The sequence below is a fragment of the Alosa sapidissima genome, chromosome 4 (genome assembly GCF_018492685.1).
Source record: "Alosa sapidissima isolate fAloSap1 chromosome 4, fAloSap1.pri, whole genome shotgun sequence".
Taxonomy (NCBI): Eukaryota; Metazoa; Chordata; class Actinopteri; order Clupeiformes; family Clupeidae; genus Alosa; species Alosa sapidissima.
The window spans coordinates 15,784,445-15,797,053 of NC_055960.1; the positions used below are offsets into that span (position 1 = coordinate 15,784,445).

General features: G+C 38.5%; 1 protein-coding gene and 2 pseudogenes across 1 annotated transcript; all 3 read right to left on the reverse strand.

The window, feature by feature from the left end:
• Window positions 1-544: 544 nt before the first annotated feature.
• On the reverse strand, window positions 545-1,140 carry LOC121707516 (transcription factor HES-5-like). The gene is made up of 2 exons (XM_042090160.1): window positions 1,060-1,140; window positions 545-949 (listed from the first exon to the last, which is right to left on the reverse strand). The coding sequence occupies exons 1-2, from the start codon at window positions 1,120-1,122 to the stop codon at window positions 545-547; spliced, it is 468 nt and encodes a 155-aa protein (XP_041946094.1). The 5' UTR covers window positions 1,123-1,140.
• Window positions 1,141-5,217: 4,077 nt separating this feature from the next.
• On the reverse strand, window positions 5,218-5,857 carry LOC121706996 (annotated as a pseudogene).
• Window positions 5,858-9,908: 4,051 nt separating this feature from the next.
• On the reverse strand, window positions 9,909-10,554 carry LOC121706997 (annotated as a pseudogene).
• Window positions 10,555-12,609: the final 2,055 nt, after the last annotated feature.

Below are 12,609 nucleotides of genomic sequence, written 5' to 3' on the forward strand. Positions count from 1 at the left end.
CTATGTGACATTAGTCAACAAGTTGATCTCTAATGAGACAAACATAACAGGTCTTTATAAAAGACAATGGAAGCTTTACATCAATGCTATTTGTGGTTATTACAGCACATAAGAGATGCATTTCATTGAAAGCACAACATTCATGTTTCTTAAATGTTAAGAAAGTTTTACATTTCTCATTGTTGAGATAAAAAAAAAAATCCCTCATTGAGAAAACTGCATTAATGAAGTCAGTGCAGTTTCCAAAGTGACAACAGTTTACTCAGTAAACAGGTTGTAGTCATTATTTCAATAACATAGCATTTGAGTTATTTTCAGCTGTGAAAATATCACCAATATGGCTATTTTGCAAATTATAGAACTTGCCACGTGTAAGAAAGTCTTCGCTGAAGACAATTGGCAGTCCATATCCCAGATATGGTATTCCATATTTCCTCCTGGAAATGATCTTACATTCTTTTCAGATGAAAAGAAAACATAACGCCTGCATTTGCAGGCTTAACCAATGACAGTCTTAGTTCATGTTGAACTATACTTCAGTTTTCTACCAAGGCCTCCAGGGGGCGCTCTTGGCTGGACTCTTCTCATTGCTCAGTGTGTGCTGATTCAGCACACTAATCTGAGGCAGGGCTTGATCTGGCATGTCCTCATCAGAGGACGGCTTCTTGGTCCGGAAGTGGCTCAGCACAGTTCCATGACTTTTTGACAGGAAGTGAACATCTTCTTTGGCGCACGTGGAGAATCCCTGAAGAACATCATCAGATGAAGGCAGAGTCTTATGCTGGAGCTGTCGTCTAAGAAGGCAAACGGTCATCTCCAGGATGTCAGCTTTCTCCAGCTTGGACTCGGGCTGCTGGTTGAGGAGCTGTGGACCCAAGAGATCCTTGAGGTCCTCAATACTTTTGTTAATGCGATCCCTGCGCATCTTCTCCACAATGGGTTTTCTTATCTGCAAATAGGAAGTAGATGTCATTAATACATTTGGTCTTTAAATATGCACAGAGTGTGAAGTCAATCAACGTTTTTGGAAAATCTGAAAGAGTTTGGTTACAATATTACCTTAAGATTCAGACTCAGGTGTTCCTTTGGGTAATCTGCTGTTGAAGTGATTGTAGGTGCCATTGCTGTAGCTGCAGTAGATCTCTCTGTCTAGAGTGAATCTGTTCAGCACTGGCTTCATGTCCTCTATTTATACTCCCAGATCTCCATATGAATGTGTGGGTCTTGGGCTGGTTGGAGTTTCTCACAGTCAGCAGCCAATGGCTGAGCTGCAGAGGACAATGAGGAGTGTGGAGCTGCCACATGCTGGATTCTCCCATTGCTGGGGCACAATGGTCAAACCTCAGGGGAACAGGTGCTGGGTTGGGGGTGATGGAGAGAGACCCACAGACCCACTGTGTGGATGTGGGAAAGGACTGACCCTGTGAGGAGAGTTAATCTGCTGCCTGATGTTGGGGTCAATGAGGCTGACATGGCACATGTAGCCCACCACTGTATACACACGTGTGGTGGTATGTTCATGCATGTCATAGTCTTTCTGTTTGAGAGTTCAAATATTGTACACTATCCTTTAATGATTGGCTGAGAAAACATGTCTGAGATCTTTAAGTAATTTTACTACAGAATTCTTGAAACATTCAACAACTACAACGAATTTGAAAACTCTTTTTATGCATTCATGCAAGCTTTCACTTTTGTCAAGCTCTGTGCTTTTGTGAACTCATTAATTAAAAAAATGCAATAAGAATGACAATTGTTTCCATGTTGCTGCACTGCTGTGGTGCATTTTGTAATCAAATCTTTGTGAAAATAACAATATGGAGGGGAAATTGTCTTTGGAACATTCCCTTCCCTCTGTCTTCAGGAGTTTTGCAGATGTACCAGATGTCTTCCTCTGTCATGTTGCTGGTAGAGCGGTCATTTGAGTTTCCCACACTCAGGCCTCTATGCATTAAAAAAGCTTCTCTAATCACCCATGTTGAGGAATGGTGACTATCAGCTCAGAGAATGACATCACAAACTATCTGGAGGGAAATAATCTTATTGGCTGAGCTTTGTGATTCACCAAATTCATGATTTCGACGTCAAAATTCAAGACCATACTGGAAGTGGTTTGAAGAAGGATTCATAAGAGTTTAGACTTTTTAGTTTCTGTATGAATACATTAATACTGACAGAGACTAGTCTACTCATTCCTCAGTACATCAGAGATTCCTTCTTGATTCTTTAATTATGCCATTCATGCATGCTAACTTTTTACCTTGGCTGGAACAAACTGCAGTGCATGGCTCTGACGTTGGTCATAAAGTAAAGTCTTGATGATATGCAATTTTTTAAGAAATGATTTCATTATTATCAGAGCTGCAGGGGACGCTAAACACAAGTAAACTCAGTTTATCCACCTCTGAAATTTCAGAAATATAGTATATCCAGCTCTTATTATAGGTTTTCCACCACTCAAAAGTGTTACCAATTGCAACTTTTAACATTCAAACATCAAACTGTATTATCCACATTCACAATATGTACACTCATCAACATTCTAAGAACCATTACCACTGGTATTGTTATAAATATTGGACAATAACCTCTACCATCTTCAAACATGTTCTCAATGTGTTCAGAAAAAAATCTGATACCGCATGGTGCAGTCCACCTTACTGTGATCACAGAATTCATAGTTTACCCCACCTCTTATTTTAGCACTACTCCCCTGATTATTAGTATAGCCCACACGCCTATTCCCTTGTGTATTTGTTGAATCACCAGTGGGACTGTGGATGTCAATGATCAGGAACTGAGACTCTCCTCTCCAGAGCTTTCCCACACTTTGACCATTGACAGTCCCCTGTGAATAATGGAAGTGTGCCTCATCACGACTGGATAAGGGCATCAAGACTAACATTTAATCTCAACCATAATTAAGCTGTTTACAATGGATCTTCAGGTTAAGTGTCCTTCTTGCAGTGGTAGAAATTTTACAGGCCTCCTGACTTTGAGATGCATTCATTTCAGTTTTGAACAAACTGAAACATTTCTCATTTGTTCTCAGAATCGTATACAAAACAGGTGTACAGTAAACATCATTTGATTTGACCCTTTATTTACTGAAGAGCTCTACAGATTCTGCCCTGATATTAGCATCACAGTTTTTTGTAGAACACTAAGCAAATTCTGATGTTTCAAGATTGTGTCTATTGTCCCACAGGAGGTCTGTGAGAAAGTCCACCACGTTTTCCCACACTCTCTCCATTCTCTGCTCTTCGATGGGGGAACAATAGAAGTGTGTCTCATTACCCTCCACATTAGTCAAGGAGCTTCATCCCCCTGCTGCCCAGCTGACAGTGAGAGCAGTGGGGTCTAATTCAGTTTCTATGCAACCACTGGATTAGATTACATTTATGAATTGTTTTGATTTAACAAACATCGAGTATGAATAATATGAGATATAACATTTCTTCAAATTCATTATGATACTTTAAGGCAAGAAACACTATCCACATTCATAATGCCATACTCAAGCATATTTTATGAGCCTGTATGACGACTGTAAAACAAATATGATGCCTTTTTCTACTTGATATAACATTTTCCTTCACTATCACATTTGTATAGTGTTTTGAAAGCTGTAATATTTCAATATGATCAGCATGAATGAAAAGATCAGTGAACCAATCCTGCATTTTGGTTTCATTGCCAAAACATCGAACATGCATGGAATAGTAGACGCAGTCTATCACTGTTGATGAAATTGTGTTGGTTTCAACACACATCAGAAACAAATAGATAGCATTTTGCATTTAATTTGAATATTGTAAAATAATCCTGTATTTTACTACTTTTGTACTTAATTTCTGTGAATGTGTACAGTCAAAAGGGATTTTAATTATACAGACAAAAACATGCCAGAGCAGTTAGATAAATCATTTAGTGTATACTATCATGTCAGCTCTAACCGCTTCTGGCATGAACTGTCTAATTTAAACATCCGGAAGCCACAATCACTTACCCAGTGACATAATTGCTTGGTTCTTCATAGACACCGTGAACATCAAATCACAGTGTGTTTCAACAGGTGCCACTGGATCCAATAGTTGGCTTAACAATGTTGCAAAAACATCTCCAAATCTCAAGGTTGTTAATGAAATGATGTGGAATTGAAATTCAGGTACAGCTACTTTCCAGCCCACAGATGCTGACCATCTGAGCATACTGTTATTTTTTTACTAATGATATGGATAAAGAAATGTACCTTCTGAAGTTACTTTACTTTTTTAATAGTAACTATTGATAAAAGAGAGACAAGCGAGAGTCAAATATGCAGAGATTGATTTATTGTACTTTTCTGGCTTGAGAATTAAGCCATTTGAAATCAATAAAAATGTTTAACAACTTAGAACAAAATTATTGTCTATTGACATTGTTGAACAGGTTGATCTCTACTGAGACAAATATAACAGGTCTTTATAAAAGACAATGGAAGCTTCATATTAAAGCTATTTGTGGTTATTACAGCACATAAGAGATGCATTTCATTGAAAACACAACATTCAAGTTTCTTAAATGTTAAGAAAGTGTAAAATTTCTCCCATTGTTAAGGTAAGTGAGAAAACCTCCCTCCTTGAGAATTCCCATTAATTAAATCAGTGTCTAACATCTTAAAACAAAATCCTTGTCTATGTGACATTAGTCAACAAGTTGTTCTCTAATGAGACAAACATAACAGGTCTTTATAAAAGACAATGGAAGCTTTACATCAATGCTATTTGTGGTTATTACAGCACATAAGAGATGCATTTCATTGAAAGCACAACATTCATGTTTCTTAAATGTTAAGAAAGTTTTACATTTCTCATTGTTGAGATAAAAAAAAAATCCCTCATTAAGAAAACTCCATTAATGAAGTCAGTGCAATTTCCAAAGATACAAAAGTTTACTTAGTTAACAGGGTGTAGTCATTATTTCAATAACATAGCATTTGAGTTATTTTCAGCTGTGAAAATATCACCAATATGGCTATTTTGCAAATTATAGAACTTGCCACGTGTAAGAAAGTCTTCGCTGAAGACAATTGGCAGTCCATATCCCAGATATGGTATTCCATATTTCCTCCTGGAAATGATCTTACATTCTTTTCAGATGAAAAGAAAACATAACGCCTGCATTTGCAGGATTAACCAATGACAGTCTTAGTTCATGTTGAACTATACTTCAGTTTTAAAACCAAGGCCTCCAGGGGGCGCTCTTGGCTGGACTCTTCTCTTTGCTCAGTGTGTGTTGATTCATCACACTAATCTGAGGCAGGGCTTGATCTGCCATGTCCTCATCAGAGGACGGCTTCTGGGTCCGGAAGTGGCTCAGCACAGTTCCATGACTTTTTGACAGGAAGTGAACATCTTCTTTGGCACACGTGGAGAATCCCTGAAGAACATCATCAGATGAAGGCAGAGTCTTATGCTGGAGCTGTCGTCTAAGAAGGCAAACGGTCATCTCCAGGATGTCAGCTTTCTCCAGCTTGGACTCGGGCTGCTGGTTGAGGAGCTGTGGACCCAGGAGATCCTTGAGGTCCTCAATACTTTTGTTAATGCGATCCCTGCGCATCTTCTCCACAATGGGTTTTCTTATCTGCAAATAGGAAGTAGATGTCATTAATACATTTGGTCTTTAAATATGCACAGAGTGTGAAGTCAATGAGCGTTTTTGGAAAATCTGAAAGAGTTTGGTTACAATATTTACCTTAAGATTCAGACTCAGGTGTTCCTTTGGGTAATCTGCTGTTGAAGTGATTGTAGGTGCCATTGCTGTAGCTGCAGTAGATCTCTCTGTGTAGAGTGAATCTGATCAGAACTGGCTTCATGTCCTCTATTTATACTCCCAGATCTCCATATGAATTTGTGGGTCTTGGGCTGGTTGGAGTTTCTCACAGTCAGCAGCCAATGGCTGAGCTGCAGAGGACAATGAGGAGTGTGGAGCTGCCACATGCTGGATTCTCCCATTGCTGGGGCACAATGGTCAAACCTCAGGGGAACAGGTGCTGGGTTGGGGGTGATGGAGAGAGACCCACAGACCCACTGTGTGGATGTGGGAAAGGACTGACCCTGTGAGGACAGTTAATCTGCTGCCTGATGTTGGGGTCATTGATGCTGACAGGGCACATGTAGCCCACCACTGTATACACACGTGTGGTTGTGTGTTCATGCATGTCATAGTCTTTCTGTTTGAGAGTTCAAATATTTTGCACTATCCTTTAATGATTGGCTGAGAAAACATGTCTGAGATCTTTAAGTAATTTTACTACAGAATTCTTGAAACATTCAACAACTACAACGAGTCTGAAAACTCTTGGAGTTTTTATGCATTCATGCAAGCTTTCACTTTTGTCAAGCTCTGTGCTTTTGTGAACTCATTAATTTAAAAAATGCAATAGGAATGACAATTGTTTTCATGTTGCTGCACTGTTGTGGTGCATTTTGTAATCAAATCTTTGTGAAAATAACAATATGGAGGGGAAATTGTCTTTGGAACATTCCCTTCCCTCTGTCTTCAGGAGTTCTGCAGATGTACCAGATGTCCTTCTCTGTCATGTTGCTGGTAGAGCGGTCATTTGAGTTTCCCACACTCAGGCCTCTATGCATTACAAAAGCTTCTCTAATCACCCATGTTGAGGAATGGTGACTATCAGCTCAGAGAATGACATCACAAACCATCTGGAGGGAAAGAATCTTATTGGCTGAGCTTTGATGTGATTCACCAAATTCATGATTTCAACGTCAAAATTCAAGACCAAACTGGAGTTGGTTTGAAGAAGGATTCATATGAGTTTAGACTTTTTAGTTTCTGTATGAATACATTAATACTGACAGAGACTAGTGTACTCATTCCTCAGTACATCAGAGTTTCCTTCTTGAATGTTTAATTATGCCATTCATGCATGCTAACTTTTTACCTTGGCTTGAACACACTGTAGTGCGTGGGTCTGACGTTTGTCATAAAGTAAAGTCTTGATGATATGCAATTTTTTGAGAAATCATTTCATTATTATCAGGGCTGCAAGTAAACTCAGTTCATCCACCTCTGGAATTTCAGAAATATAGTTTATCCAGCACTCATTAGAGTTTTTCCACCACTCAAAAGTGTTTATTTGCCAATTGCAATTTGTAATATCAAACATCAAACTGTATTATCCACATTCATAATATGTACACTCATCAACACTCTAAGAACCATTACCACTGGTATTGTTATAAATATTGGACAATAACCTCTACCATCTTCAAACATGTTCTGAATGTCTTTTTAAAAAATCTGATACCGCATGGCGCAGTCCACCTTACTGTGATCACAGAATTCATAGTTTACCCCACCTCTTCTTTTAGCACTACTCCCCTGATTTTTAGTATAGCACACACGCCTATTCCCTTGAGTGTTTGTGGAATCACCAGTGGGACTGTGGATGTCAGTGACCAGGAACTGAGACTCTCCTTTCCAGAGCTTTCCCACACTTTGACCATTGACAGTCCCCTGTGAATAATGGAAGTGTGCCTTATCACGACTGGATAAGGGCATCAAGACTAACATTTAATCTCAACCATAATTAAGCTGTTTACAATGGATCTTCAGGTTAAGTGTCCTTCTTCCAGTGGTAGAAATTTTACAGGCTTCCTGAATTTGAGATACATGCATTTCAGTTTTGAACAAACTGAAACATTTCTCATTTGTTCTCAGAATTGTATACAAAACAGGTATATGTACAGTAAATGTATGTTGTTTAGTAAATATCATTTGATTTGACCCTTTATTTAATGAAGAGCTCTACAGATTCTGCCCTGATATTAGCATCACAGTTTTTTGTAGAACACCAAGCAAATTCTGATGTTTCAAGATTGTGTCTATTGTCCCACAGGAGGTCTGTGAGAGAGTCCACCACGCTTTCCCACACTCTCTCCATTCTCTGCTCTTTAATGGGGGAACAATAGAAGTGTGTCTCATTACCCTCCACATTAGTCAAGGAGCTTCATCCCCCTGCTGCCCAGCTAACAGTGAAAGCAGTGGGGTCTAATTCAGTTTCTATGCAACCACTGGATTAGATTACATTTATGAATTGTTTTGATTTAACAAACATCGAGTATGAATAATATGAGATATAACATTTCTTCAAATTCATTATGATACTTTAAGGCAAGAAACACTATCCACATTCATAATGCCATACTCAAGCATATTTTATGAGCCTGTATGACGACTGTAAAACAAAGATGATGCCTTTTTCTACTTGATATAACATTTTCCTTCACTATCACATTTGTGTAGTGTTTTGAAAGCTGTAATGTTTCAATATGATCAGCATGAATGAAAAGATCAGTGAACCAATCCTGCATTTTGGTTTCATTGCCAAAACATCGAACATGCATGCAATAGTAGACGCAGTCTATCACTGTTGATGAAATTGTGTTGGTTTCAACACACATCAGTAACAAATAGATAGAACCATTTTGCATTTAATTGGAATATTGTAAAATAATCCTGTATTTTACTACTTTTGTACTTAATTTCTGTGAATGTGTACAATCAAAAGGGATTTTAATTATACAGACAAAAACATGCCAGAGCAGTTAGATAAATCATTTAGTGTATACTATCATGTCAGCTCTAACCGCTTCTGGCATGAGCTGTCTAATTTAAATATCCGGAAGCCACAATATCTTACCCAGTGACATAATTGCTTGGTTCTTCATAGACACCGTGAACATCAAATCACAGTGTGTTTCAACAGGTGCCACTGGATCCAATAGTTGGCTTAACAATGTTGCAAAAACATCTCCAAATCTCAAGGTTGTTAATGAAATGATGTGGAATTGAAATTCAGGTACAGCTACTTTCCAGACCACAGATGCTGACCATCTGAGCATACTGTTATTTTTTTACTAATGATATGGATAAAGAAATGTACCTTCTGAAGTTACTTTACTTCTTTAATAGTAACTATTGATAAAAGAGAGACAAGCGAGAGTCAAATATGCAGAGATTGATTTATTGTACTTTTCTGGCTTGAGAATTAAGCCATTTGAAATCAATAAAAATGTTTAACAACTTAGAACAAAATTATTGTCTATTGACATTGTTGAACAGGTTGATCTCTACTGAGACAAATATAACAGGTCTTTCTAAAAGACAATGGAAGCTTCATATCAAAGCTATTTGTGGTTATTACAGCACATAAGAGATGCATTTCATTGAAAACACAACATTCAAGTTTCTTAAATGTTAAGAAAGTGTAAAATTTCTCCCATTGTTAAGGTAAGTGAGAAAACCTCCCTCCTTGAGAATTCCCATTAATTAAATCATTTTCTAACATCTTAGAACAAAATCCTTGTCTATGTGAAATTAGTCAACAAGTTGTTCTCTAATGAGACAAACATAACAGGTCTTTATAAAAGACAATGGAAGCTTTACATCAATGCTATTTGTGGTTATTACAGCACATAAGAGATGCATTTCATTGAAAGCACAACATTCATGTTTCTTAAATGTTAAGAAAGTTTTACATTTCTCATTGTTGAGATAAAAAAAAATCCCTCATTAAGAAAACTCCATTAATGAAGTCAGTGCAATTTCCAAAGATACAACAGTTTACTTAGTAAACAGGGTGTAGTCATTATTTCAATAACATAGCATTTGAGTTATTTTCAGCTGTGAAAATATCACCAATATGGCTATTTTGCAAATTATAGAACTTGCCAGGTGTAAGAAAGTCTTCGCTGAAGACAATTGGCAGTCCATATCCCAGATATGGTATTCCATATTTCCTCCTGGAAATGATCTTACATTCTTTTCATATAAAAAGAAAACATAACGCCTGCATTTGCAGGATTAACCAATGACAGTCTTAGTTCATGTTGAACTATACTTCAGTTTTCTACCAAGGCCTTCCAGGGGGCGCTCTTGGCTGGACTCTTCTCTTTGCTCAGTGTGTGTTGATTCAGCACACTAATCTGAAGCAGGGCTTGATCTGGCATGTCCTCATCAGAGGACGGCTTCTGGGTCCGGAAGTGGCTCAGCACAGTTCCATGACTTTTTGACAGGAAGTGAACATCTTCTTTGGCACACGTGGAGAATCCCTGAAGAACATCATCAGATGAAGGCAGAGTCTTATGCTGGAGCTGTCGTCTAAGAAGGCAAACGGTCATCTCCAGGATGTCAGCTTTCTCCAGCTTGGACTCGGGCTGCTGGTTGAGGAGCTGTGGACCCAGGAGATCCTTGAGGTCCTCAATACTTTTGTTAATGCGATCCCTGCGCATCTTCTCCACAATGGGTTTTCTTATCTGCAAATAGGAAGTAGATGTCATTAATACATTTGGTCTTTAAATATGCACAGAGTGTGAAGTCAATGAGCGTTTTTGGAAAATCTGAAAGAGTTTGGTTACAATATTTACCTTAAGATTCAGACTCAGGTGTTCCTTTGGGTAATCTGCTGTTGAAGTGATTGTAGGTGCCATTGCTGTAGCTGCAGTAGATCTCTCTGTGTAGAGTGAATCTGATCAGAACTGGCTTCATGTCCTCTATTTATACTCCCAGATCTCCATATGAATTTGTGGGTCTTGGGCTGGTTGGAGTTTCTCACAGTCAGCAGCCAATGGCTGAGCTGCAGAGGACAATGAGGAGTGTGGAGCTGCCACATGCTGGATTCTCCCATTGCTGGGGCACAATGGTCAAACCTCAGGGGAACAGGTGCTGGGTTGGGGGTGATGGAGAGAGACCCACAGACCCACTGTGTGGATGTGGGAAAGGACTGACCCTGTGAGGAGAGTTAATCTGCTGCCTGATGTTGGGCTCAATGATGCTGACAGGGCACACGTTGCTCACACTGTATACACACGTGTGCTGCTGTGTTCATGCATGTCATAGTCTTTCTGTTTGAGAGTTCAAATATTTTGCACTATCCTTTAATGATTGGCTGAGAAAACATGTCTGAGATCTTTAAGTAATTTTACTACAGAATTCTTGAAACATTCAACAACTACAACGAGTCTGAAAACTCTTGGAGTTTTTATGCATTCATGCAAGATTTCACTTTTGTCAAGCTCTGTGCTTTTGTGAACTCATTAATTTAAAAAATGCAATAGGAATGACAATTGTTTCCATGTTGCTGCACTGCTGTGGTGCATTTTGTAATCAAATCTTTGTGAAAATAACAATATGGAGGGGAAATTGTCTTCGGAACATTCCCTTCCCTCTCTCTTCAGGAGTTCTGCAGATGTACCAGATGTCCTTCTCTGTCATGTTGCTGCTAGAGCGGTCATTTGAGTTTCCCACACTCAGGCCTCTATGCATTACAAAAGCTTCTCTAATCACCCATGTTGAGGAATGGTGACTGTCAGCTCAGAGAATGACATCACAAACCATCTGGAGGGAAAGAATCTTATTGGCTGAGCTTTGATGTGATTCACCAAATTCATGATTTCAACGTCAAAATTCAAGACCAAACTGGAGTTGGTTTGAAGAAGGATTCATATGAGTTTAGACTTTTTAGTTTCTGTATGAATACATTAATACTGACAGAGACTAGTGTACTCATTCCTCAGTACATCAGAGATTTCTTCTTGATTGTTTAATTATGCCATTCATGCATGCTAAATTTTTACCTTGGCTTGAACACACTGCAGTGCATGGCTCTGACGTTGGTCATAAAGTAAAGTCTTGATGATATGCAGTTTTTAAGAAATGATTTCATTATTATCAGAGCTGCAGTGGACGCTAAACACAAGTAAACTCAGTTTATCCACCTCTGAAATTTCAGAAATATAGTATATCCAGCTCTTATTATAGGTTTTCCACCACTCAAAAGTGTTACCAATTGCAACTTTTAACATTCAAACATCAAACTGTATTATCCACATTCACAATATGTACACTCATCAACACTCTAAGAACCATTACCACTGGTATTGTTATAAATATTGGACAATAATCTCTACCATCTTCAAACATGTTCTCAATGTGTTCAGAAAAAAATCTGATACCGCATGGCGCCGTCCACCTTACTGTAATCACAGAATTCATAGTTTACCCCACCTCTTATTTTAGCACTACTCCCCTGATTATTAGTATAGCCCACACGCCTATTCCCTTGTGTATTTGTGGAATCACCAGTGGGACTGTGGATGTCAATGACCAGGAATTGAGACTCTCCTTTCCAGAGCTTTCCCACACTTTGACCATTGACAGTCCCCTGTGAATAATGGAAGTGTGCCTTATCAGGACTGGATAATGGCATCAAGACTAACATTTAATCTCAACCATAATTAAGCTGTTTACGATGGATCTTCAGGTTAAGTGTCCTTCTTCCAGTGGTAGCCATTTTACAGTCCTCCTGACTTTGAGATGCATGCATTTCAGTTTTGAACAAACTGAAACATTTCTCATTTGTTCTCAGAATTGTATACAAAACAGGTATATGTACAGTACATGTATGTTGTTTAGTAAACATCATTTGATTTGAACCTTTATTTACTGAAGAGCTCTACAGATTCTGCCCTGATATTAGCATCACAGTTTTTTGTAGAACACCAAGCAAATTCTGATGTTTCAAGATTGTGTCTATTGTCCCAC